At 45.6% G+C, this 26,644-nt stretch overlaps 3 protein-coding genes across 3 annotated transcripts in view; 1 reads left to right on the top strand and 2 right to left on the bottom strand.

Annotated features, from left to right (window-relative positions):
* Positions 1-9,851, top strand: part of Fan1 (FANCD2 and FANCI associated nuclease 1) — a 36,046-nt gene extending 26,195 nt beyond the window's left edge. The window contains exons 10-13 of the mRNA XM_051148664.1: positions 3,660-3,763; positions 4,296-4,490; positions 5,090-5,218; positions 9,667-9,851. Coding sequence (XP_051004621.1) covers positions 3,660-3,763; positions 4,296-4,490; positions 5,090-5,218; positions 9,667-9,804 — 566 coding nt within the window. The 3' untranslated portion in view covers positions 9,805-9,851. The remainder of the gene's footprint in view (positions 1-3,659; positions 3,764-4,295; positions 4,491-5,089; positions 5,219-9,666) is intronic.
* The window catches only part of Apba2 (amyloid beta precursor protein binding family A member 2), an 881,206-nt gene that overhangs the window by 344,325 nt on the left and 510,237 nt on the right, over positions 1-26,644 (bottom strand). The window lies entirely within an intron of this gene.
* Positions 18,337-26,644, bottom strand: part of Mtmr10 (myotubularin related protein 10) — a 44,587-nt gene continuing 36,279 nt past the window's right edge. Inside the window, exons 14-16 of the mRNA XM_051148668.1 lie at positions 23,175-23,345; positions 20,314-20,496; positions 18,337-19,758 (exon numbers count right to left, since the gene is read on the bottom strand). Of these exons, the coding sequence (XP_051004625.1) occupies positions 19,162-19,758; positions 20,314-20,496; positions 23,175-23,345 (951 nt within the window). The 3' untranslated portion in view covers positions 18,337-19,161. The remainder of the gene's footprint in view (positions 19,759-20,313; positions 20,497-23,174; positions 23,346-26,644) is intronic.

Here is a 26,644-nt window from a genome sequence, read left to right as displayed (position 1 = left end):
TGAGGCCCAGTGCCAGTGCATCTGAAGAAGTTAACAGGCACACAGTGAGGTCATAGGTGTGAGGGGCTTGAAAGGAATTCTGCTAGCTTCCAAGAACACAAGTCTCAGGGCTGAGAGCCTCGTGGCCTTGGCAACTATTGCAGGATAGAAAGGAGGGATGCTGAAGGGCCCTGTTAGTCTGCTCGTTGCATGTGAATGTCTGGTGAGAAACTGCTGTAGCATGCTGACCAGTGTAGAACTGAGATATGTCATATGTGCAACGGGCCACCACAAAAGCTGCACACCTACCACAACGGCTTGGTCCCTGAGTCCTTTTGCCACGTTGCCTCTTGCATTCTCTTGTCCTCCTGCCCCATCGCTGGGCAGTGAGGTGACCAAACCTGTGGTTGCCCTTCCTCCTGCCCTGCTGTACTGTCTTTAGGGCATTGGGGGTTCACGATGGGATACTCACAGTCTCAGAGAGTAGTAGGTCTGCTCCTTGACGGGCGGTCCTTAGTCAGAAGCCAGGTTTGACACCAGGCTAGGCCTGGTGAATGTGGTTTTGTGACAGGCAGGGTGAGTGGCGGATGTATACAGTTTGGAAGGTTCCGTATTTGGGAGCCAAGAATGGCCATTTGAGAAATGCACGTGTATGAGTTTAAGACCTGTGGTTCCTCCCCCACGTTCCTGACTTGGTTGTCCCAGGACCTTGTGTGCCGGGCAGTCAGGTGGTTGAGGAGCTAGCTTTCCTCTTGGAATTCCTTGGCCTCTGTATAGGAAGCTCTTGCAAGGTTCATTGACCACCATGGTGCCTCCCAGGAGTGGGATGGTGAGGCCACATGTGTCATGCTTGGACCTGCATAGGTACAGTGCTGAGCGTTGCAGTCATCCTGAGTGACAGCCTCTCTGGCACTTGTCTCTTCAGTGTGGTTAGCCCTGTCGCATTACAATAGTGAAGAGGTTTTGTGGGTTGTGCTTTGTTTTGTTTTGAAATAGTTGACTAATTTCTTGTGTCAGTTGGCAATTTCTTGAGTTTGTGTATTTGCCAGTAGCAGCTTCTCTTCCCCTTTTAGTCTTCTTTCACAGTTGGTCTCAGGGAGTGTACTGTAAGTAATGCTTTAGCCACAGCCTGGAGAAAAGTGGAATCTTGAGTACGTGCCTTATAATTGGAAAAAATCAAATGTGCATCCCAGGCCCCTTTGTAAAATCTAATAAGTAGGATGGGCTGGAGAGATGGCTCAGCGGTTAAGAGCATTGACTGCTCTTCCAAAGGACCCAAGTTCAATTCCCAGCACCCACATGGCAGCTCACAACTGTCTGTAACTCCAAGATCTGACACCCTCACACAGACATTAAGTGAAGGCAAAACACCAATGAACATAAAATAAAAATAAAAAAATTATTTTTTAAAAAAATCTAATAAGTAGGAGAGCATAAGTCAGTCTTGAAGGAAAGAATTACAGAGGAAGTTCATTGCCTGGTATCAGAGACAAGGAACAGGGTGGGGCCACTTGTCCTTGACACCCTCCAGGGTTTGCTCTCTCCCTTTTTTTGGGACAGGATCTCCCTGTGTATCCCTGGCTGGCCTGGAACTCACTACATAGGTCAGGATGACCTAAAGCACACAGATCCACCTGCCCCTGTCTCTTGCGTGATGGGGTTAAAGGCGTGTGCCACTGCACCTGGCTGGTTTTTCTTTCTAAGAAAAGCTTCATCGTGGACGATACTGATCCTAGTGTTGTGTGAGGGTGGAAAAGAGTGTGTGCTGGCCCCACAAACCCACTCAGCTTCTTCCATCTTCCACCTCTCCCCCTGGATCTAATTAGCCAGTGTCCACCCATGAGGGCACTGGCTGTGCAGCTTCCCTGGGTCTCCCCTGGGGATACCAAGTGCTGTCCTTGTGTTCAGGTGGATCTCCCCCTGTGCTGTGCTTTAGGGTGACTAGTGTGAAACAGCTCCAATATTCAGTCAGATGGCGTTAGATAGGGTTCACCGGGCTGTGAAGGCAGGATTTTGGAGAGTAGGGTTTCTTCCTGTGGCGTGTTAAGATCACTCTACTCCCAGTTTGCCTGCTCACAGGGAAGGGTGGTGCACCAGGGAACAGGTGCTGACCCCGGAAACGCAGTGAGCCTGAAAGGCTTAGGAATCAAAGAACAGAGTGGAGACTCCAGGCTCTGGATAATGTCACAAGAGACATGTAAACTGTCCCGTCTAATGGCTAGAGGAAGGGCAGCTCTGAATGGAACACAGAAAAAATGCTTCAAGTTAGCCAGGAGTCTGAAAAACAGCAGGAAATTCTTTTTTGTTTTTTTTCCAGAATATTAAATAGTTCCACATCAGATGGTTTCAGTTTATATTACATTCTAATATATTAAAAAATTGATGTGACTTGCTTCTAGAGGGATTTCTGCATAGAGACAATTTCCAACCCTCCAGGGACCACTATTGCAGAATAAGGTGGGAGGATTACACCAAAAACGACTGCAGGCAGAATTCAGAGCATAGCAGCGGTCAGGAACAACTCTGACACCCATGTCGGTGACTGGATAATAGTGACAAGGGACAGAAACCTGGAAGTTAGTCCCAGTTTCTTTCCCAGCAGGCCAGAGCCTGGTATCCTGATGGGATTGCTCCTGGAGGCTTTGCTCAGCCTAGTTGTTAACCCTGTTCACTCTGTCCTTTGGTACCATAGAAGCAGGCCACGAGGACAGGAGGCAGAACAGCTCTGGAGTGCAGGGTACAGGCACATGACTGCAGGCTCCATCCCAGGTCCATTTTCATGGGGCCCACCGGTGGTGGGCAGGAAACCCAGCGTGCTAGGCTTCTGAGTGCTTGACCCCAGCTGCTTTCTCCCCTGTCATCTCTGTCAGCTTTATTGCCAGTGTGAGCATTAATAGGAAGGTAGAGAGATGACCACGGAACTGCCTTCCCTTTGTTGTGGCTGTGTGGCTTTGCAGAGACAGCCAGCTTGGAGAGAGGAGCTTGGCCAGTCCGCGCTCTGTGGGACACAGGTCTGGAGTCTATGCCAAGACCTTCATCTCTGTCTAGACCCTGCTGACCCTGCTGCTGACTTGCGGTGACCCTAGGACCCAGGCTGTCTCCCTGTGATTGTGTTCAGCATGAGGAGGGTACTTGACCTAGGTGGTCTTTACAGCAGTTTCCATAGAAGCCCTGCATATCAGGAACATGTAGGTAACCTCATCAGGCCACAGCGGCTTAATGAGTGGGTGAACCCGTGAATGGAGAGTGTCGGGTGAGTCTGAGGTTGCAGCGCTGCCCCGAATGCCTGGCCTTCTTATGTCAGTTCCTGCTGGGAAAACAGTTCTTATAGGTTGTCAGGGGCCTGCACCAGAGCCTGCTTGTGAATTTTGCACCTGGCCTAGTTTGTGCATTCTCATATAGCACCTCTAGGGGCTGAGGAAGGAGCCTGCTTTGTTAAAGCAAACCTGCCCCATAGACTGTCCACCAATATTGAGAACCACTGCTTTGTGACTCGCCAGTTTTTATGTGAACTTTTCCCCTTACATGAAGCTTCTATGTGCAAAGAACATAGTATGAAGAATGAACTGGGAATAGCATGAAAATAGCATGTCTTTCAGTTATTTCCCTGAGGTAGAATTTATATTAAGTCATCGTGATTCCTGAACATAGTCCTTTTCTCCTGTGTGACACTGTGGTAGGGATTCATGGGGAAGGATCCACCTTCAGCACCCTGTGTGGCCTCCTGCTGTGGGATGTCATCTTCATGGATGGGATACCAGATGTCTTCAGAAATGCCTACCAGGTAACGTGCTGATGTCATCCCACGGAGCCTCTCCTGCATGTGTCTGTGGCTCCCGCCCTCCTCTGAAGCCAGCAGCACCCAGGCTTCTTGGTGATCTTTGGGAACTACTCTCACGGTAGACAGTGGTGCTAATTGCATGGGGAAAGGACCTTTTTATTTTAAAGAGCAAACTAGCAGACTTTAGCCCCAAGCCTAGTTTCGCTTCAATATTACATTTTGAACTGTAGGACAGAGCACCCTCAGCTGAGCACTGGACCTAGCCCCAGCGCCCAGCTAAGGGCTCTCACACAATCCACTCGCATCAGCCAGAGCTCTACCAACTGGAATTATAGCAAACAGTCACTAAAATTACAGGAAAAGAACTTAGTTTACATGATTACATGTATCTGATACTTTTTTTGCTCATTTCTTCTGAGGAGGAAAATGTGCCAACCAATAGGCTAGCTTCCAGATCTCCTAAGACTTGAGTTTCACACCATGTTTGTGTGCCCTCTCCAAACACGCTGGAAAAGTTTCCTTCTCTTCCACACAGGCGGCCCCGCTGGATTTGTGCACGGACAGCTTCTTCTCAAGCAGGGAGCAGGCCCTGGAAGCCAGGCTTCAGCTGATCTGCAGTGCCCCTGCTGAGAGCCTGCGGGCCTGGGTGACCGAGGCATGGCAGGCCCAGCAAGGCCGAGTAGCTTCCCTGGTCAGCTGGGATCGCTTCACTTCCCTTCAGCAAGCTCAGGTACTGCTTCGCCTGCAGTCTGATTGGCTATTGCCTCACAGTACTGCTCTGTTTTGACAGCTGTATCCATTGCAATTGCACAAAGGCACAGAGATGTGTTTACGTGTGTGTGTGTTTGTGTGTGTGTGTGTAAACATGGAGAGCTACACGCATATGTGTGCTTGTGTGCATGTTGATTGTCCATCCTTCCGCCTGGATGCCACAGCTAGTGATAGCCACTTGAGAACAGTCAGAAAGCTCCAGTGTGATGCCTTTCCCACAGTTTCCCTCTGCTTGGCTTGTGGCAACAGCAGGGAAGGTGGCTTCTGTGCGTAGCAGCTGCTGACCTCTGGAAGGCCTTGTCACTTCTGAGTGCTGAGCCAAACTCCCTCTTCATCCGATGTGTCACAGGATGTCCACACCAGGCAGAGGGTGGTAAACTGGCCACGGCATGCTCTAGAGCTTGCCCATGGCATTCTGGCAGCCACTGGGAGCCTGATCCGAGTGGCAGAGCTACCGCTTGTGTTCCTGGATTGTACTGGTGTACTCTGATGGCCTCTCAAGCCATTTTGGGGTCTCTGTCCTGAAGGTGGAGAACTCTCCCTTTGTTTTGTGTTTAGGATCTTGTCTCCTGCCTCGGGGGTCCTGTCCTCAGTGGCGTGTGCAGGCGCCTGGCTGCTGACTTTCGGCACTGCCGAGGGGGCCTCCCTGACTTGGTGGTGTGGAATTCTCAGAGCCACCACTGCAAGGTGAGTAGAGAAAAACCATTTGTAATTTTATCAGCAACTATGTCAGAGTCCATGTGCTGGGCATTTTCTTCCTGGTTGTTGGAAGGATTGAATCCCTTGATAGCCATGGGCTGAGGGGCTGAGGTTCTCAGAGCTTCTCTGAGGAGCTGGGGTGCAAGCAAGACAGGCAGTCTCATGCCGCCCCCATGGTGGAGGTGATGCTGTACCAGGGTTATATCCTGTTACTAGAACAAGTCACCAGCTGCAAAGCACACTGAGAGGCAGGGCTTCACACTGTGTGTGGACCCAGCACCTCAGGAGTCTAGAGGAACCCAGATTCCCTGGCCCAGGCCTGTCCTTGCACCTGTTGTCACTCACTGGCTGGTTTTATCACACCCTGCGTATGCGCTCTTACTGTCCCTCCTTCCTCCTTGCCTTCCTTCCCTTCTCGCCCCTTTTTTTCTGACTGAGATTTCATCCTAGTTTGTGATTTGTCTTTTTATTTTTCATAGTATCTTTTGATCAGACATTTCCATTTTTGATCAAATGGGTGTTCTTTAATGGACCGTACCTTTGGTGTAAGATATCAGAGATACATAATCTGAAACCAAAAAGGGGTTTCTCTTGTGTTTTGTTCTGCAAGTCCTGTGTTTACATTTTGTCATCTGTTTATGTACTTTCCTGTCTTCTGAGGGCAGTGGATTAAAATGACTGTTTTGGGGGGGAGTAGCTGACCATTCAATCCCCATTCAGCTGTCTCTGCTGAGAATCTTTTTATTTATTATGAGATAGAACTCCAGGCCCATTACATGAAGGACTGAATTTATTCTTCAGCCTGGGCTTCTGCTTCTTCCTTAGTTTGTAACCATAAAAAGCTGACTGACTTCTCAGCTTCTTTAGAGCTGAAATTTTGTCTATTCTCACTTCTGCCAGCCCTGTAGGTTTGGGCACTTCCACGAATGCCAACAGGTTGCCCACACTGTCCTTTTTTTTTTTTTTTTCCCTTCTGGTATCAGGGCAGAATCCAGCACCATGACCTTGAAAGAATGGCCTCCACCTTGCCAAGGTCCACTTACTCTCAGGGTTCAGGGGTGAGCTGCCTCTGGCTGGCAAGCCTGACTTTAGGGAAGAGACTTTCAGTCAGCTGGATCCCTTTGGTACCCAGAATAAGATATAAGAATAAGATGGGTTATTCAACATCCTGAATCTTCCTGGAGCACTTGCTGCCCTCAGTTGCACTGCTGCCTCACACAGCCTAGAAAGCCATATCTCTACCCAACTCCAAGCACCAGGATAGCAAGTGCCAGCATGCCGTTCTTAATGGGCTCTGGGAATGGGCATGGCAGGCCCTTTATTGACTTAATTATTTCCTCAGCAAAGCAGTATAAAATTGAGTCGTGTTTGTGTGTGTGTGTGTGTGTGTGTGTGTGTGTACACATACTCACATGGATGTATGTGGTAAGTGTGCATATGGAGACTGAAAGTTGACACTGTGTTTCTTCATTGTTGGCTTTCCACCGTATATGTCAAGGCAGGGTCTCTTAACTGAACCAAGAGGTCACCAATTTGGCTTGTCTAGCTAGCCAGCTAGACTGCAGGATGGCTGCCACACATGCCTAGCCTTTAATGGGTGCTGGGAATCTGGAGTTGGCTAAAATCAACTCACTGAGTAATCTTTATAGCACTAGCCATAGTGAGGTCTTTTAAATTCAACTTAACTTCTGCCTTTCAATGGGAATATTTGGAACATTTAGCACATGCACACGGACACGGACACACACACACACACACACACACACACACACAGAATATGTATACTTGGAAAGAATCTCATGTAGCCCAGCGTTTTAGTAAAGGTTTCTGTGGCTGTAATAAAGTATCATGACCGAGAACAGCTTGAGGAGGAAAGGGTTAATTTCAGCTTACAACTCTCAGGTCACATCTGCTACTGAGAGAAGTCAGGGCAGGAATTCAAGATAGGATCCTGGAGGCAGGAGCTGATGCAGAGGCCATGGAGGGATGCTGCTTACTGGCTTGCTCCTCATGTCTTACTCAGCCCTTTTTTTTTTATAGATCCCAGGTCCACAAGGAGTGGCCCCACCCACAGTGAACTGTGCCCTCCCACACCAACAACCATCAAGAAAATGCCACACACACTTTCCCTCAGACAAGCCTGATGAGTTAATTTTCTCAATTGAGATTTCCTTTTCCCAAGATTCTAGCTTGTGTCGAGTTGACACAGAACTACCTAGCACACCGTGCTAGCTGCAAACTCAATTTATAGGCAAGGACAAACTTGAACTTCTAATCCTCTTGCCTCCAACTTCCAAGTGGTGGGTATTCTGGGCATGTGCTTCAGTGCCTGGTGTGATGCAGTGCTGGAGCTGGGGCTGGGCCTCGGTAGGCCCCAGGCAAGCCGTCTACCACCTGACTCCTTCCTCGGCTGAACATTTACAGTTGGTATCAATACTGAAACGATTGGTTTTGAATCTTTACACTGGTTTCCTATTTGTCTCTGCTTTTTTCCCCCCTTATCACTCTTTTCCTTCTTTTCTCACTTTGGAAAAGATTGTGCCAGTTAATTCTTGTCAGCTTGACACAAAGCTAAACTTATCTGGGAGCAGGGAACTTGAGTTGAGGAAATGGCTCCATCGGATTGGCCTCTAGGCAGGGCTGTGTGGTATTTTCTTGATTGCTCATTGGTGTGGGAAGGTGCGGTGCGGCCCCAGCAGGTGTCCTGGTGGCATGAGACCGGTAGCTGAGCGTGAGCCTAGAAGCAAGCCAGAAAGCAGTGTTCCTCCCTGCTTCCTGACCCTGCTCCTGCCTGAGTTCCCAGGCTGACTTCCCTCAGTGATGAACTGTTGTTCCCCAGGAGTGTGAGGTGACCAAACCCTTTCCTCTTTGGTTGGTTTGGTCAGTTTTCTTCACAGCAGCAGAGAAGCAAACTGAGCTGGTGTCCGGTGTGCAGCTTACGTCTCAGGAGAGTGCATCGTTTAATGTCCAGGACAGACAACCTCCAGCAGCACACTCCTGTTTCCCAGACACTGTGTCCTTGGGCATTTCACTTCTGCCTTAGAAGTGCTGTGACTCATTTTTGCTTTCTGTAGCTGATTAGTGTACATCCCTCCTGTGCACAGCCCAGGCTTCCTTCACCTTCCTGTCAGTGGGCGTGTCCTAGTTACAATTATTTTGTCTGGGCAAAGAATTCTTTGTTAACAGTTTTTTTTTTTTCTTTTCTGTCCTTTAAAAGCCTTGGCTGCTGCTCTCCATGGCAACGTCTTCTTTTCTGGATGCTCTAAGATGGTCTCTTCACGGCTGATTATCAAATTGGGTGCTAGTGTTTCTTAGTGAAGTGTTCCTGTTTCTGGGCCTGGAGTTCATTGAAATCTTTCTTTGATCCTGGGGTTCTAGTTTTTATCATGTTTACAAAGTTTCCTGTCATTATTTAAGCCCCAAATTTTCTCTCTTCGTTCCCTCTGGGGACCCTAATTCACTGCATTGGTGGTTAGATGCTCTGTTTAAAACTTTAATCTCAGCACTCAGGAAGCAGAGGCAGACAGCCCTCTGTGAGTTCAAGACCAGCCTGATTCATCTACATATTGAGTTCCAGGGTAGCCAGGGCTACAGAGACTCTGTCTCCACACATCCCCATCTCAGGAAACACACACACACACGTACGTACACACACACACACTGCACTGCACTTCACTTGATTACTTCTATTGCTGCCTTCTAACTTGCAAATGCACAGCAGTGACCCAGCCTCTCCCTTCATGCAGCTGATACATAATAAACAGGGCCAACAAGATGGCTCAGTCACCAAAGGTGCTTGCCACCAAGCCTGACAACTCAAGTTAAGACCCCAGACTGGCATCTGCAAGCTGTCCTCTGATAACTCCCCCTCAGATCTTTAAACACAGCGAAGAAAGGAACAGTTTGGTCTTACGTCATGAGAAAGTTTCCAGGAAGATCCTCCTGAAAGGCAGGGTAGAACTCTGTGAAATGAGTATCAGCAGAGGCTTGAGACATAAGAAACAATGCATGTGATGAACAGAGAGAAATGTCCTCAACAGGTGTCATACCAGGTCCTGGGGTGGGGATGAGACGGCGTGAATGAAGCCTTTGGGATGGCTGGTGGGGACTAGATCCAACCTCTGCTGCACTATGGGAAGTTGAGGTTCAAATGCAAACATAACAAATTGGGGAGTTAAAGTAGGGAACAGCAACCCAGTGCATACCTTCAAGCCATTTCAGTTGCTACTTACTCAGTTTGCTGAGTCTCAAGAACTGTCTAGTTCCTGTAGAATAATTTCTCAAGCCTTGTCTTAGCTCAATCTCTATTTGTTGTAAATGTGCCCAGTGGTGTTGACTGAGCCATCTACATAGGTGGCAGTGTGAGTGCCCATAGCTCATGTGGCTACCTCCCTGTTTCAGTAAGATGTTGGTAAGTGTGGAAACTTCTCTTCCAGCTGGTGGAAGTTAAAGGCCCCAGTGACCGCCTGTCGTGTAAGCAGATGATCTGGCTGGATGAACTGCAAAAGCTGGGGGCTGAAGTGGAAGTATGCCACGTGGTTGCAGTGGGTGCAAAGAGCAAAGGCCTTGGCTGAGTGGTGTCACACTGGGGACATGTGGCCATCTGCTGTGACAAGATCCTCAAGAGACATGTGGCCATCCATTGGACAAGATCTTCAAGAGGATAAAAAACGTCCCTTGGAGACATCTGGCCACCCATCGGACAAGATCTTCAAGAGGAGAAAGCTTTTGCACTGTTTACACCTGAGATCCAATGACACATCGTGTATAGTAACTGTGTCACAAATCTTGGCATCTGCTGGAAAACACTGGATCCGCGCAGCGGGTGGGTGGACTGTTGAAAATGCAGCCGTTTGCGTGGGCGTCGTGGGAGCTGAATGCCTCCCTGTTATTAGGCTTTTTAAAAAGCCAGAGAAAAAAATGAATATGATGAATCTAGTTGACACCTTTGGGGTTTTTTTGTTTTGTTTTATGAATTTTATAGCTTTAGTCCTTTAAAAAATTATTTATTACATCTCGATCAAAGCCCTCTTTCCCCCCTCCCCTATCCTCAGTCAATGGGAGCCCATCAATCCCTCTCCGGGCTGAGCATGTCCTCTTTCCTGTGACCTGGCAAGCTGTAACCTGGAACTGCACAGCTTTCAGGCAGCTCTCCACAGCCTAAGACTGTCTTCTCTCTGTAGCTTGGCTAGTCAGCCCTCCACCAGTAGCCTTTTATCCTTTAAAACAAAACGAAACAAACAAACAAACAAACAAACAACAAAACAGGATTGGCCTTTGAGAATCTTCTAAGTGTTCACTTCCCCAGGCATGTGATATTTTGTCAATTTTCTTTTGAGTCTCCTGAGCCTCTCCTGCCTCAGGCAACACAGGAGCTCTGCTCTCGTCAGCTGCTGTCATTTAAGACTGAGTGATAAATGGGAACTGAACCAATGACTTTGCCTGTTTAAGGAACAGAGTTCAAAAGAAGTTATGACTTAGCACTAAGGCATTCTTCTAGTCATCTCACATCGACGAATCCAAGGTCTTCTCTGGCTAATTGTGCTTCAATGTTAAATACACTCATGGAAAAATCTTAGTATTCTTTTTTGGAGATTATCATATACTGCTTTCTACAATCGCCATTACACATTTATAGAATATATCTCTTAACATTCCCAAATAATTAATAATATCAAACCAAATAATTATATAGCTCCCATTGAGTTCCAACAACTTCACATGTATTGTGGGTTCGTAACTAAATTTTGAGGTAACTAAATTGTGTGTGTGTGTGTGCGTGTGTGCACGCACACACGCATGCCCACACACCTAAGGGTTGCTCTCAAGGCTTCATACATGGTAGGCAAGGACTGTACCACCAGCCCTAACAAGGTTCTGTCCTCCCCACACGTTACAGTGTGAGATGGAGGCTCAGAGAGGTTAAATAATGTTCCAGGGTCAATGGCAACGGCAGTGGTCCCGAGTTTTAATCTAGGGATGCTGGCTTTTGATACAGTAATATGTGAGTACACAGTAATAAAACTTCAATGTGAAGAGAAAATTGTGAAAGTGAGAAAAATTTTGAGTCTTTCTTGTATATTTTATTAACATAATGGGTTACTATTATTCTGACTTTAAAAAATAAGGTAATATAATTTACAACAACATGGATAAACCTGAAGGACGTTAGTTAAATGAAATACACAAGAAGTGAAATATACAAAATACAGTTGTTGATCTTGGTAACTGCGCTAACAGTGTTCTGTCTAGAAAGTCTTCTCCTGTACTAATGAGCTCAAGGCTGTTCTCCAGTTTCTCTTTTGTCAGGCTCAGTGTGTCTGGTTTTCTGTTGAGATCTTTAAATCCACTTGGAGTTGAGTTTTGTATGGGGTGATAAGTACAGAGTTATTTGGATTCATCTACATTGCAGACGTCCAGTTTGACTGATACCATTTGTTCAAGATGCTGTCTTTTTTTCCAGTGTGCATATCTGGCTTCTTTATCAAAAATCAAGTGTCCATAGGCATGTGGATTTATGTTTGGGCCTTCATTTCTCTTCTGCTAATCAGTATGTCTGTTTTGTGCCAATACCTTGCTGTTTTTATTACTCTATCTCTGTAGAACAATTTGAAGTTGGGGGTAGTGATACTGCCAGAATTTCTTATTTATTTATTTATTTATTTATTTATTTATTTATTCTTGTTACATCTCAATGTTTATCCCATCCCTTGTATCCTCCCATTCCTCCCCCCCCCTTTTTCCCATTATTCCCCTCCCCTATGACTGTTCCTGAGGGGGATTACCTCCCCCTATATATTCTCATAGGGTATCAAGTCTCTTCTTGGCTACCTGCTGTCCTTCCCAGAATTTCTTTATTATTTAGAATTGTTTTAGTTATCCTGGTGAGTGGGGTGTGTGTGTGTAGTGTGTGTGTGTGTGTGTGTGTGTGTGTGTGTGTATGTGTGTGTCTGTCTGTCTGTCTGTGTGTGTCCACATGAGGCCAAAAAGTTTCAAGATCTGTAAAGAATTGTGTTGGATTTTTGATGGGGATTGCACTGAATCTGTAGCTTGTTCTTGGTAGGTTGGCCTTTATTGTTTGGTTGATTTTTTTGTTTTGGTTTGTTTTGTTTTTTGATTTTTTCAGTACAGGGTCTCTCTGTGTAGCCTTGGCCATCCTGGACTTGCTTCGTAGACCAGGCTGGCCTCGAACTCACAGAGATCCACCTGCCTCTGCCTCCTGAGTGCTGGGACTGAAAGGCTGGCCAGTCTTACTATATTAATCCTACTGATGCATGAGCATGAGAGGTCTTTTCATCTAATTTCTTATTCCATTTTTTCACTATTTTTTTCTTAAACTTTTTGTCACACACTTGCTTAGAATTACCCCAAGATACTTTATATTACTTGAAGCTATTGTGAAGGAGGTGTTGTTCTCAGTCCATTTGTCATTTGTATATAGGATGGCTACTGATTTTTGTGAGTTAATTTTGTATCCAGCCACTTTGCTATAGGAGTCTCCTGGCAGAATGTTTGACATCCCTTATGTGTGCTATTATATCAGTAGCAAGTAGTGATACCTTGACTTCTTCCTTTCCATTTGTATCCCCTCGACCACCTTTAGGTGTCTAGCTCTAGCTAGCTAGAACATCAAGTACTATACTGAATGGATATGGAGAAAGTGGGTATTAGGGTAACTGTGGCCTCATAAAATGACCTGGGCAATGTTCTGTCTATTTCTATTTTGTGGAATAATTTGAGGAGTATTGGTGTTAACTCTTCTTTGAAGATCTGGTAGAATTCTGCACTAAAACCATCTGGTTCTAGACTGTGATTGGGAGGCAATTAGTGACTATTTATATTTTACCAGGGGCTACAGCTCTGTTTAGATTGTTCACTTGATCTTGACAACTTTGTTAAGTGGTATCTGTCAAGGTAATTATCCATATCTTTTAGGTTTTCCAATTTGGTGGGTACAGGTTTTTAAAGCATGTCCTTATGGTTCTCTGGACTTCCTCAGTGTCTGTTCTTATATTCCTCTGTTCGTTTCTAATTTTGTTAATTTAGATATTCTTTCTCTGCCTTTTAGGCAATTTGGATAAGGGTTGGTCAATCTTATTTTCTCAAAAAACCAACTCTTACAAACCAGGCGTGGTGGCGCACACCTTTAATCCCAGCACTCGGGAGGCAGAGCCAAGCAGATCGCTGTGAGTTCGAGGCCAGCCTGGTCTACAAAGCGAGTCTAGCACAGCCAAGGCTACACAGAGAAACCCTGTCTCGAAAAACAAAAAAAAAAAAAAAAAAAAAAAAAAACCAAAAAACCAAAAAAAAACCCCAACTCTTTGGTTTATTGATTCTTTGTATTGTCTTTGTTTGTTCTATTTTATTGATTTCAGCCCTGAGTTTGATTGTTTCTTGAAATCTACTCTTTTTAGGTGTGGTTTCTTTCAGGTGTGCTGTTGAGTTATGAGTTTCTTGATTTTATATGCAGGCACTTGGAATCCAGTGAGTTATTTCAGTTTTCTAATATCTGTTGAGACTCGCTTTGTGTTCAAATATGTGGTCAATTTTGGGGTAAGTTCAGTGAATATTGAGAAGAAGGTATATTTTTCTGTGTTTTGGGTAAATATCTCTTAGGTCCATTTGGTTTATAATGTCAGTTAGCGCCACCATTTCTCTGTTTAGTTTTTGTCTGGATGTCTTGTCTGTTGACAAAAGTAAGGTCATAAAGTCTCTCACTATCAATGCGTGAGGATCAATATGTGATTTAACCTATAGTCCTGTCTCTTTTATGGACTTAGGTGCCCTTATGTTTGGTACGTAGATGTTAATTGCAATGTCCTCTAGGTGGATTTTTCCTTTGATGACTATGAATTGTCCTTTCCTGTCTCTTCTAATTAGTTTTGAAGTCTATTTTTTTTTTTTTTTTTTTTTTTTTTTTTTGTCAGATAGTAAATTGGCCAATTTGCTTCTTAGGTCTATTTGCTTGGAATACTTTTTCTCATCCTTGTACCCTGAGGTGATATTTATCCTTGATATTAAGGTATTTCATGGATGCAGCAGGATGGATCCTGTTTTCACACCCATTCTGCTAGGCTTTTTATTGATAGTGAGAAATATCAGTGAACAGTGTGTGGGTGTGGCCGTTTCTCCTTTTTTGATTTCAGGGTCTGGGATTATTGATTCCTTGTGTTTTCTGGGTGTGGCTGACCTCCTTAGGTTTGATTTTTTTTCCTTCTAGTGTCTTTGGTAGTGTGGGATTTGTAAGATAGACACTGCTTAAATTAGGTTTTATCATAGAATGTCCTAGTTTTCCCATCTATTGTGATTGAAAGTTTTGCTGGGTATAGAGGTCTGGGCTGGTGTCTGTGGTCTCATTATTAGTTTGTAGAATATCTGTCCAGAACCTTCTGGCTTTTAGAGACTCCATTAAGAAGTCAGGTGTTATTCTAATAGGTCTGCTATTATGTTACTTAGCTGTTTTCCCTTGCAGCTCTTAATATTCTCTGTTCTGTAGTTTTGTGTTTTGATTCTTATGTGCCAAGGCAAATTTCTTTTCTAGTTCAGTCTATTTAATGTTCTGTATGCTTCTTGTACCTCAATATGCATCTCCTTTTTGTTAGGGAATTTTTTCTTCTATGATTTTGTTGAAAATATTATCTGTGCTATTGACTTGTGTTTCTTTTCCTTCCTCTATTTCTATTATTCGGAGAGTTGGTCTTTTCATGTTGTCTGAGACTTCCCAGATGTTTTATACCTCTGTGATATTTATTTATTTATTTAACATTTTCTTTGACCAAGGTATCCATTTCATTGTGTTTTCAATACCTTAGTTTTTCTCTCTGTCTCGTCTTCCGTTGGTGAAGTTTGCCTCAGAGGTTCCTGTTTGAGTTCCTAATTTTTCATTCCAGATTTCCCATAGTTTGGGCTTTCTTCATTGACTCTGTTTCTGCATTTAGGTCCTGAGCTGTTTCATTCCTATCTTTTCACTATTTGTGTTTTCATAGTTTTGGTTTTATTTTTAAGGGACTTATATCCATCATATTCATAAAGGCTATTTTAAGGTATTTGTCTTGTTCTTCAGCTATGTTAAGTTTCTCAGGCCTCTGTGGTAGGGTTCTGGACTCTAGTAGAGACATACTGTCCTGGCTGCCACTGTGGTCTTATGCTGGTGTGTAGGCATCTGAGTTTTCAATGATTGTAATTCTAGGAGCTGATATCTGGTGTGTTGGATGGGTGTTTTGTTCCTTGGTTTCTGTTGCCTTCTGTGGCTCTTAGGAGGGTGTGGTGACTATATGCTACCATGTAAGGAATTCTGGTGTGGCCACTGGGGATAGGTATTGGGAGCTGACACTTAGGAATGAGGATGGGCTTTGGGGTTGGGGGAGGGATAAGGAGTCCACACGAGGGAAGAAAGTAGGTGTTTTACCAAATTCCGGATAATCCCCCAAGAATAGGGGCAGAGATTAAAGAGAGGCCCTAATAGATAGTTTGCTAGAGATCTAGGCATTATGAGACTGGGGGGATTGGATTTGGAGGAGAGTTAAGATTTGAAGCTCTTAGCTGCTTCACTGGCCTACTTTCTTCTCTAGCAGGCTTGGCAGGCAGGATCCCAGGGAATGCCTGCTAGAATTGGTGGCTGGCATAACAGGGTAAGTAGGGAGGAAAGTTGGAAAAGATCTGTGTGATCCACTGGAGATGGGGGCAGAGAGGAAGGTGAGGCCACAGTAGGTGGTCAGCTACAGTTAGGCATGAGCTGGGGGCGCTGGCTTCAGAGAAGAGGATGGAGAGGTGAAGATCTGCAGTTAGGCTATGTGCTTCCCTGGCCAGAGTGACCTGTTGGTTCCCAGAGGATGCCTGCTCTTGTCTGGGGCTGGGGTGATGGGATGAGTAGTGGGAAGGAGGTTGGAAAAAGGTCCAGATGATCTAGTGCAGTTGGGGGTAGAAAGGAAGAGGAATCTGCAGTGAGTGGTCTGTTCCAGAGCTGCGGGTGAGTGTGGGGGTTTGGATTTGGAAGAGCAGAGGGAGAAGTGAGGATCTGCAGTTAGGCTACCTGCCTCCCTGGCCAGAGTGGCCTTCAGGAAATCTCTGTTAACAAAACATCATTACAAAATAAGGCCACGCCCTAACTTCTATATCTAAGCATCGAGGCTAGATTAACAAAGGCAAGACCAATGTCAAGGCATTTGCACATTCGTTTTAGCAACACCCCCATTGGCTAGATCAGGTTAATTTTATACACTGTAATTGTAATAGGGCTGCTCATTGCTGGAACAGTCTCAGGTTAGAGATGTGACCTAGAAGGAGGTGACTTAACTGTACAGCAGGCTCAGGACTCAGTGCGGGAGTCCCAGTCTTCGGGGACTCAGGGAAGTAAGAGTCCCCCAGTGTTAGTGTGCAGTGAGTGGGAAGAACAGCCAGGGCAGTCCATTGATACCCATGTGGCTAGCTACAGACAGTTCTGCATTGGTGTGAATGTTGTACTCCATCCCATCGTAGAGGGTATTCACCCAAGAGGAATGAAGGGTACTCAGGTACAGGTGGGAGCCGAAGCCTTCCATCCCAGTCTCTGTTCTTATGGATGGTTTCACACTGGTGACCACTACAAACGATTTCAATGGAAATTTTATTTAGCAGTCAGAATTCCCTTTACATCCATTCCGCGGAGCAGTGTCCAGTCAGCCTGCTCGCCCTGCTTCATCAGTTGTATTTAGGCACAAAGGTTTTAGTTTTGTCTCAAGCATTAATTACTTGAGGTTACTGCTTACAGCAAGAAGATCCTGTTGAGAAAATGTTGAACAGTTTTCCTCTTCAGTCAGTACAAACTAATGTCCTTTCCTAAATAGAGTTAGGCATTTTTGGTTTTAGAATTGGTTCCCATCATAAAGCAACAGTAAGATGCTCCACCTTGAAGGGTTAGCACTAGACCGTCCTGGGTCATGGGCCGATGCACAGGCTCCACCCTCAGGGTCTCGCGGACAGTGGTGCTGAGCTCTTTGGTGTGCTGCATGCAGCCAGGCTTACCTCTTCTGCCACCGCAGTGGCACTTTTGCTAGCAGAGGTGCCAAGCAACTGTACCGCAGGCCACACTGGGACTTTGGAGCTGGTTTACAGATCATGCACAGTGAGCTGTAGCTCAATAGTCATGATTTAACACCCAGTGGAAATATAAAAACACTTACAGTCGATTACCATAGAAAAATATGCAATTTCCACCATAAAGAAGTGTTAATAGTACCTGATCTTCTTGTGAGTTAACAAAAACAAAGATCTGAAAGGAGTGGGAAGGAAATGTGAGGGATGAAAATAAATTCTCAACCACAAAATAAATTTAGACCAATTTAGAGAAGTAACAAAGCAGCTTAATGAAATGGAATTCCTGTCTGGCTCCAGTGGTGACGCCCTGTCATGTCTCAGGGACAGGCTGCTGGGCAGCCCAAGGCTTCCTCACTGCTTATGGTGCTCTCTATATAAGTTGACAGGAGCCCTTGCTTTATAGGTAGCAGATGAGTGAAAACATTGGATTTAGCCCTAAGACATTTTTAAAGACATCTCTTAAGAACATCTGCCCTGTTAAATGCAGAGACATTATTAAACGTTAGGAAAGGTAAATAATTAAGAGGAAACGGCTATGCGGCACATATGCACATATACAGGTCAAATCATCTTGAGAAATTCTGTTTTAGAAAAAGAAACAAACTAAATCAACACTTTACTATAAAGTATTTCAAAATCCAAGGTGGTGATTTAAGACACTGCCATCGTCCGTTAGGAAATGTCCACCTTTAACCAGGGAGAAGGAGCCCTCCGCTCTAGCCTCTGACCTCAGCCTTGGGAAGGCCGCCAGGTTCCAAGCACGGTTTGGAGCAAGGGCTTCAGATGAGCTTCTCAGCCTCGGCACTGCCGCCAAAAGCCTGGAGGGGGAGCATCTCTACTTATTAAAATGGCACAATTGGGGAAGTCTACCTCCCTAAGTCCGTGTATGTGTCCGCCTCATGACCCCCACTAGTTATTTCTAAGGAGAAGTGTTGGCCTATGTCAGCATGCCAGCAGAGTGCTCATGGGGAGAAGAGAGTGCCCCAGCAACCTGTGGTCGGAGTGTGGCATGCTCCTGTCCATGGACTGGGCATCTGCTGTCTGAAGAGCCTCTAAGGGCTGTACCCCACAGATCACAGGGTGACTTTCTGAGGGACAAAAATGTGGCTCTGGAGACTCCTGGATATTGGGTGTAGCTGGTTGGCAAAAAGCTATTCCCAACATGCATGGGGTCTAAATACCCTAATTTAAAAAGCCCATTTTATATTTCCTGGTTATTCTAGCTTCTTTGTTACTCATATCTTAATGTCAAAGGCACTTCTAGGTTTTAAATAGCTACAGTGAATGCTTCAAAATTACAGTGCATCTTTTAAAAGTTGTATGGAATTAAAGACAATTTATGATTTTGAAACACAGTGATCTAAGGTCCTAAATGAGGTGAACTCAAATAATAACATGTGACCCCAGAACCCAAACCTTCAGTAGCTAAGTACATGGATGCCAGCTGAGGCCTGCTGGGAGTTTGATGAGATGATCTGGAAATGCATTAAATGCTAATTAACTTGCCTCTCTTCCTTCTTTGGGTTGTAATCTATCAGATAACCTTTAAGTAGGTAGTAGGAAAATACATGTTGGTGAAATTCACAGAGCAGAGAAACCTCACTACTATGATCACGAGTGTAACAATGGGGAATCTGTACTGCAAGTGACCCAAATGGGCCAGACCCAAAGGAGAGAGGACAAACCCAACGTCACACTGCCCTTAGAATAACTGAAGGCAGCATGACAAACGCGTTTTAAATATTAGTGCAAATTTCTTACATATAAAATGGCCAGTTTTAAATGCCTCAGTTAGCAATTTCAGTTCAGAGGGGCAAATGTCAGCCTCTCTCAGTGTGTCCAGAAGACTCCTTAGCTCAGTCCTCATTTGCTAGTGTCTCGGTAGATAACCATATTTTGGCCCCACTTAAGAATTTGCTTAATGGTGTTCCTAAAATGCTTCGTCTGCATAGATTTCCGACAGGAGAAAATGGAAATGAAGAGGACAAGAAGTCTGGTGTCCCCAAAGTGTCGTGTGGCCCCGTGGCTCTGAAGTACATTCTGCTCTGGTCCAGCTCTGCATAGCAGGCTTCCAGGGGGCCGCTGTGGTGCTGCCTCAGCATCCTGCTGAGCATGTCCACTTCATCAGCCAGGAGGGACAGCTTGTGGAAGGCCATGATGGAGCCCCCAAGGTTGATCTGTGCCTCGGGGACCCAGCGGAAGTAGCACAATTTCCACAATTTTATGTGTGTTCCCGAGAGGCGTGGCAGGATGATGCCGTGCAGGTTGGCTGGTCTGGAAAACCACTCTTTAAAATACCGTTCCACCGCACTGCTCTGGCTGTCGGTGTGCGGAAGCGGGTCTGGCTTCAGTTTCAGTATTAGTGAGTTCCTCCGTGGAAGCAGCTCCTGGTCACCCATGAGTCCATTCTTTAAGCATGACGGCATTCCTCTCAGTGTGGAGCTGTGGCTTTTCTGCACAGAAGACAGATCTTGGCATTACTCTCCCAGTGCCCACTTTTCAAAAGAACTGTGACAATGGCAGCCAGCTAGGATTGATAGATGATGGATGGAGGTCGGCTTTGAGGGACACGGTCCTTTTCTCCCCGTGGCACTTATGCTGGCCTTCCCTGGAACCAGATTTTTTGATTGACCTCCCAGGTTATTGCCATGTCAGAGGGAGAGTAGAAGGCAGGTTTAACCTGTCTATTCATTTCTGAAGTGCATGCTCCTAAGACTGGGGGTAAGGGGAAATCCTACACTGCTTGATTTCTAGGAAGAACGGGCAGACCAGCGGGAAGTCAGCTCAGGGCTGCCACCTGCCAACTCTTAAGCTGACTGGCCTTCAAGGGCCTCCATCACCAAGAAAAAGTCGGGATACTGTCACATCAGCTAAAAGGGGAATGGCCCCTCAAAAGCTGCACTAGCTGTCTACTGGGGAAGCGGCTTTTTTGAACACTTCTAAAGACACTCTGCGGTGCTGCACCAACATGGGTCTCCACTGCTACTGTGCCACTGTCTGCAGTTTACCTTTGTGCGCTTAAAAGACTTCCTGGATCCATTCTGTACACAGGGAGTGCTCTTGCCGATGTAGAAGGGGTTGTGGAAGAGGGTCCGGTCCTTGGCTGTGAACTGAAGAGCCCAGTCCCAAACTGAGGGGAATTTCAAGCCCTTTTCATCCCCCAGCTGAATATTTTTGCTGATAGCAAACTCCTGTAAAACAAAGCACGTGTGTGAGAAGGGGCACGTGGCACTGGTGAGAGAAGGACACTATGCCTGCTCAGCATGTCCCAGCCTTTGGCCCGAGGAGCCTTTGCATTCTGGGCAATGAAGGGCCTAGGAGGAGAAAAACACTTTCACTAAAAAGGTGCTGCAAACCCTCAACCACTGCTGGTGTCCCTGCTTTAGGCTTACAAGCACCGTGACCTAGGTTCACACCACTGCAAATGCAACACCCCAACAACTACATGAACAACAGCGTGTTCTCCTGCAGCACAGGAGGAAGAAAGGCCCCTCTGGAAAGCAAGCCTCAGGCCCTCTAAAAATGTAAGCAGTCACCCTAGTGACCTAGAACAAGGACCCTCATCTGAGCACAGGGACAGCAAGTTAACATGAGACAGTGTCCTGGAAGAAATAGGTGAAAACGACAGGACTGACTCTTATTGTTTATTTGGTACCTTTGTGTGTATGTGTGGTTTAATTTTTAATTTTTAAATTTGTTCACTTTACATCCTGATTGTAGCCCCCCTCCCTCATCGCCTCCCAGCCCCACCCTCCCTCCCTCATTCCCACCCCCAGTCCTCATAAAGGGGGAGCCCTCCTCCCCCAACATCTGACCTCAGCCTATCAAGTCTCATCTGAACTGCCTGTATCTGGTACCTTTTAATCTTTTAAACACTTTCTATTTAAAAAGGCCAAGAGTTTGAGCCAGGTGGTGGTGGTGCACACCTTTAATCCCAGTACTCTGGAGTTAGAGGCAAGCAGACCTCTATGAGCTCAAGGCCAGCCCACTCTACAAAGCAAGTTCCAGGACAACAGGCCTACATAAGTGAGACCTTGGCTCAAAAAACAAAACAAAAGCCAAGAATTAGTTTGAAATTAGAAAAATGGTAAAGTATGTTATTTTAAAATGTAATCAGGTTATATGACTGGGCAGCTTGTAATCATTAAGAAATGGTTAAGGGATGCACACATGCGTGTGTGTGTGTGTGTGTGTGTGTGTGTGTGTGTGTGTGTGTGTGTGTGTGTGTGTGTGTGTGTGTGTCTGTAGTGCACAGACTTGTGGATGAGTCTTTGAAAGGAGAGGGTGGAGATGGCTGAGGGAGGAAAGAAAAGCGGCACACAAATCATGAGGTGGTAAGACAGCATGCAATGGAAGCAGTTTCTTTTAGGGATACATTAAGTTTTCCATACCTCGGGAGCCTCTAGGCCTCAGTTATACATTCAGAAATGGTAATCTTTGTAGGGAGACAGATTAATTGCACCAAGCTTCCTCCTCAAACTGACTAGTCTAAAATCTCTCTAATATAGAAACAGGAGTTTCTCTTGAGCCCTAGGTTCCCCAAAGCAGCAATGCTGAATAATCGTGCTGCCTCTGTGCCGCAGGACTGCCATGTGAGACACGGCCTGCCTCCACCTCCCTCTCCATACTCGTTCTCGCCCTGACCAGGCCTCAGGTCCAGCTCTCTTGGATGCTTCTTACAGCCTGACTAGTACTCTTTGCCCCTCATACCTGGACACCTGTGTGTGTCACAGCTGGCAATGTCACTATACACAATGTGCCCAAAGGCACTTGATGGACCCACTTTGCAGATGTGAGAACCATGGGTGGGCCTAGCATTTTCTAGAAGGGGATAGAATTAAGGATTTGTGCTTTGAGGCCACACTACCTATACTGGGGCCTCAAAGCTGAAGGGGAAGGCCAGAGGATGGATGAACTCTGCTTAGCTTCCCTCAAGCTACAGGAGCTACCGTTTACCTCGCCTCCAGTCACTATAGCATTTCTGAGCTCTCCCCACTGTGGGTTCACATGGCATGAGTGAGACACAGCAAGAAGGCTCTCACCAGTGGTAGAGAGGGGGGTGGGCTCAAGAATGGTTCTATATTTTTTGTCCTCCAGCTCTATGAACTGTCACCACAGAGGCAATCCCACCCACAGTGGCTGCCATGTGACACGAGAGATTCTGAGAGTTTACATGATAATAGTGTCTGCAGAGAACTCCAGTCTACCTTTGTGTCTAAACTTCCTGTTCCACAACTCCTTAGGAAACAGTTGAAACGCAACTTTTATCCTACTGACTTATCAGGAAATAAATAACAACTCGGATGTGCAAGAATACCCCCAAAACACGAGTGAGACAGGCGGCTCAGTACTATGAGGCCAGCTATGCAGGAGGCTGAGGCCGAGAGATTATGAATTCAATGCCTGTCTAAATAACTTCCAGACATTGTCTCAATATTGGAAGAAAAAATAAAAGATGACAGTGGGGAGGTATTGAGCCAGGGCTATGTTTGATGCACCACCAAAAAAAATCCAAAAGCATATTTAAGGTAGTTAAACTAATTGATATCCTTAAACACATTTATTACAAGCAATTTACAGAGAAAAATAAGATGTTCATTAATAAAAATAAAATGTTTAGATTCTTTAATGCATTCTGAAATTATTTTGAAAGGTATTTTCAATTATATATTTTAAACATGCAGTTAGCTGTAATTCAATTATATTTCAAAGTTGTAAAGGGGGTCACTGGAGAGATGGCTCAGTGCATAAGGCACTGAGTGGGCAAACATGAGGACCAGAATTTGCATCCCCAGAACCCTGTAAAAGCAGGGCAGGTATGCTGACAGCCTGTGAGACAAAGAGTAGCTGCAGCCAGCACGTCACTTACTGTGCTCTGCTTCACCCGCTGATGAGGAGAGTTGAACAGGAAGGTGCCGAACAGAGAGATCCGGGTACTGTCACCCAGCACTGCTAAGTATGTCTCCGAGAACTCGAAGGCAGCTGGGTACTGCTCCAATAGCTGCCACGTGGTGTCCAAGAACAGCAAGAACAAAGGAGACTGGCAAATACAGACAGACAGGGATTATTTAATGCTGCTCTCTGGTGGTCACTTTTAGTCTGAGATTTATTGCTGACACTAAAGAGGCTAGTGTCTAAGCTTCAAACACTTGGCCGAGCTGAGCTAAGGCCACCTGAACAGATTAAATCTATTTTTAAAAAGAAACTGCTTAGCAAGAATGGGGACAGGCGGCACATGCGCGGCTGCCACGCGCCAATGGAGAAGGCCAACATGGCGGAACACTCTACAAGTGGCTCTACGGAGCAACACAAAGTGCTCAGCCAAAGTTCTGACTCCAGTTGATGTGCAGCTCAGCATCCGGGCAATCCAACCGTCAGCGTCAGCCTTAGTCCATACGGAGCACCCCCGGGAAGCAGCTGCGTGTGGCTCCTTTGGACGCACTGTCACTAGTCAGTGATGCTTTCTACGCTAGCTGCCTGGACTTCTGCAGCCAACCAGGGATCCCAGGAAGCCACACAGGTGCCACAAAGATGTTTCTCTCAAAGGCTCAGTTTTCTTATGGCCTCTTTTCAAGAAATGTGAAACTCCAAAGATGACTTGAGTTAGTCAGGGTACTTAGCATGTAATGGAATGCAGTAGGGGGTTGCATAGTGGCATGTCCATCCACACATGTGCATGAGGTGCTTTGACTCTTACACTTAGCCCTCCCAAGTCCCTAGGAGTCCTCCTCTCCACACAAGAGAGAACATGGTCTCTGTCTTCCCAACTCTGGCTGGTTTTGCTTTGCCCTCACGATCTCCGATCTCCAGGTCTACACTGTTCCTTCTTTTTCACGGCATAGCACTATCTCTATATACATGCTCTGGCTTTCCCTACCCGTTCAGTTGGGATGATGCCACAGTGGACATGGGCAGTATCTCTGTGTGTCAGATCTTTGCCCTCCTGGTATACAGAGGGGTAGTGTTGCTGGATCATAAGGTAGTTCCTGTTTTAGATTTTTAGGAACTCCACCTTGGTTCCCATGGGGATTGCACTAATCTACATTCCCAGCAGCACTGCATAGAGTTCCCTCTGCCCCGCATCTGCATAGCACTGGCTGCTTGCCTATGCCTGCGCCTCCTCTGTGCTCTCCTCTAGTGGTTTCCATGCTTAGGTCTTATATTATAAGGTCTTTGATTCATTTTGAATTAATTTTTTTTTCAAGGAGAGGAAGCAATCAAGTTCCAGTGTTCTAAATGTGCATAATCTGGTCTCCCCAGCAAGTACTTACTAAAGAAACTGTCATCACTCTGTTTTCAGTATTTTTGAAAATCACACAGCTGCGATTGCATGGACTTGTCTCTTCGCCCATTGTTTCTTTTCTATTGTCTGTACATTCTTTTGGCCAGCCCTCTGCTGGTTTTGTTAGCTTGGTTCTACAGTATGATTTGAGGTTAGGTACTGTGGCACTTCTAGCATTGCTGCTGCTACTTCTATTTTTGTTAAGAATACTATGTTCTAAAATAAGATCTATTTTGGAGAAAGTTCCATGAGTTACTAAGAAAAATGTGTATACAGTAGCTGTTAGGTAGAATCCATTAAATATATTTGATCTGTAATGCAGTTTAATTCTGATGTGTTTGTTTTTATTCTTCTGAATGACCTATGAATTCAGGAGAAGGTGTGTTAGTTGCTTTTCTCATCACTGAATTCAAATATCTGAAAAGAAGCAATCTATGTTTTGGCTCACAGTTTGAAGGTGTCTAGTCCATTGTGGGAAGCATGGTAGCAGATGGGCATGACCACCGTGGCAGCTGCTAGCTCCTATCTGAATGGATCGGGAAGCAGGAGCAGACAAGAAGCAGTGCCGGGCTATGAGCCACAAAGCCCAACAGCAGCAAGTCACTTCCTACAGTGAGGCTCCACATCCTAAAGATTCCAAAGCCTTCCAAGACAGCAGGACAGCTGGACCAAGTGTGCAAATATATGAGCCTATGGGGAACATTCCCATCGAAACCACAACACTCAGCCAATGGTCCCTACAGGTTCATGGCCAGCTCAATGCAACATGCATTTAGTCCAGCTCCCCAAGTCCCTCCTCTTACAGCTCTAACATTATTCAAGGGTTTAACGCTTGGTCTCTTTTGAGATTCAAAATAAACTTTTGTTGATGAACCCATAAGAAATTGAAGAGTAAGTTAACCTCCAACTAGACTTGTATAGAGTAAACATTCTCACTCAAAAGGCAGGAATGGAGCAAAGAAAAATAAAAACAAAACACAACAGCAACAACTGAAACAAAACAACCCCCCCACCCCAAACCTTTACTAAAGCAAGGTTGAAAACCTGCCTGGCATGGGACTTGTGATGGGTCATGTGTGCTCAGATCAGCTTCTGTAGCTGGGCCTCCAGTTCTGCTGCCTTTGACACATACGGCCTTTCTCTCTCTTGGGTCAGTTCTAGCCAATGCCACAGCTTGTTGGCATCTCCAATATCTTGGAGTCCCCACTGCAATTTGGGTTTCATTTTCACAGCTTTAGGTATAGCAGACCTGGATGCCCATATAGGAAATCCAACTTGTTACATGGTCTTATTGAAAGTTGGTGCAAACCTCCATGTAACAGCCCACCCTCACGCTTGAATTTTGCAGTCCTGGAAAACCATTACCATGTGGACAATGCCAAGATCATTGGCAGGTCAAGATGTTGCCTGAATCCCTTGGACCACATCAGCAAGTTGGGTATTTTGGTTACTGCTTTCAAGTATCTTGCCACTGAACTTAGGAAAGCACTTTCCTGGCTGCCATATGTTATCAAGGTACTCTGAATCTCTGTCCTATGAAGTGAATTTGCACTGGGTGTGGCCTTCCTTGGCCCCCAAAGCACCTTTCTTACTGCTTTTAAAGTTCAAGGTTTCTCGTTCATAACACAGAATGAACCAGCCATTCATTCTGCAGGGATCCTGACGCTAACTTAAATATGGCTCAAGCTCTTTTAAACTGCACATTTCTGTCCACAACTTTAACCAGATACTCACCCCTTCCCTTCCCTGCTCTACTTTCTGCTCCGTCTTACTGTAAATCTGGATAAACAAAGTGAGCAATAAGCATTCTGAGCCCAAATGCTCTGCTGTCTTGAAATTTCCTCTGCAAAACAAATCAGCCCTTTCCTTTTGAGTTCTGCCTGAGTCAAGTTCTCAGGAGCAGAGTGTAGCACACAGCACAGCTAGGTGCTGTTGTAGACAGTTACATGGATGGCTTCCAGTCCTTGTTCCCTTTTGAGACCCTGTGAGCATGGTCTTCTCCTCCGTGTTTCCACACTACTCTTGTCTTTCCCACACACACTAGAATGGCTCATGAG

This window comes from Acomys russatus, chromosome 7 (genome assembly GCF_903995435.1).
Source record: "Acomys russatus chromosome 7, mAcoRus1.1, whole genome shotgun sequence".
Classification (NCBI taxonomy): domain Eukaryota; kingdom Metazoa; phylum Chordata; class Mammalia; order Rodentia; family Muridae; genus Acomys; species Acomys russatus.
Note: the sequence above shows the minus strand (reverse complement) of the source record. Positions and strands in the feature narration are given on the sequence as shown.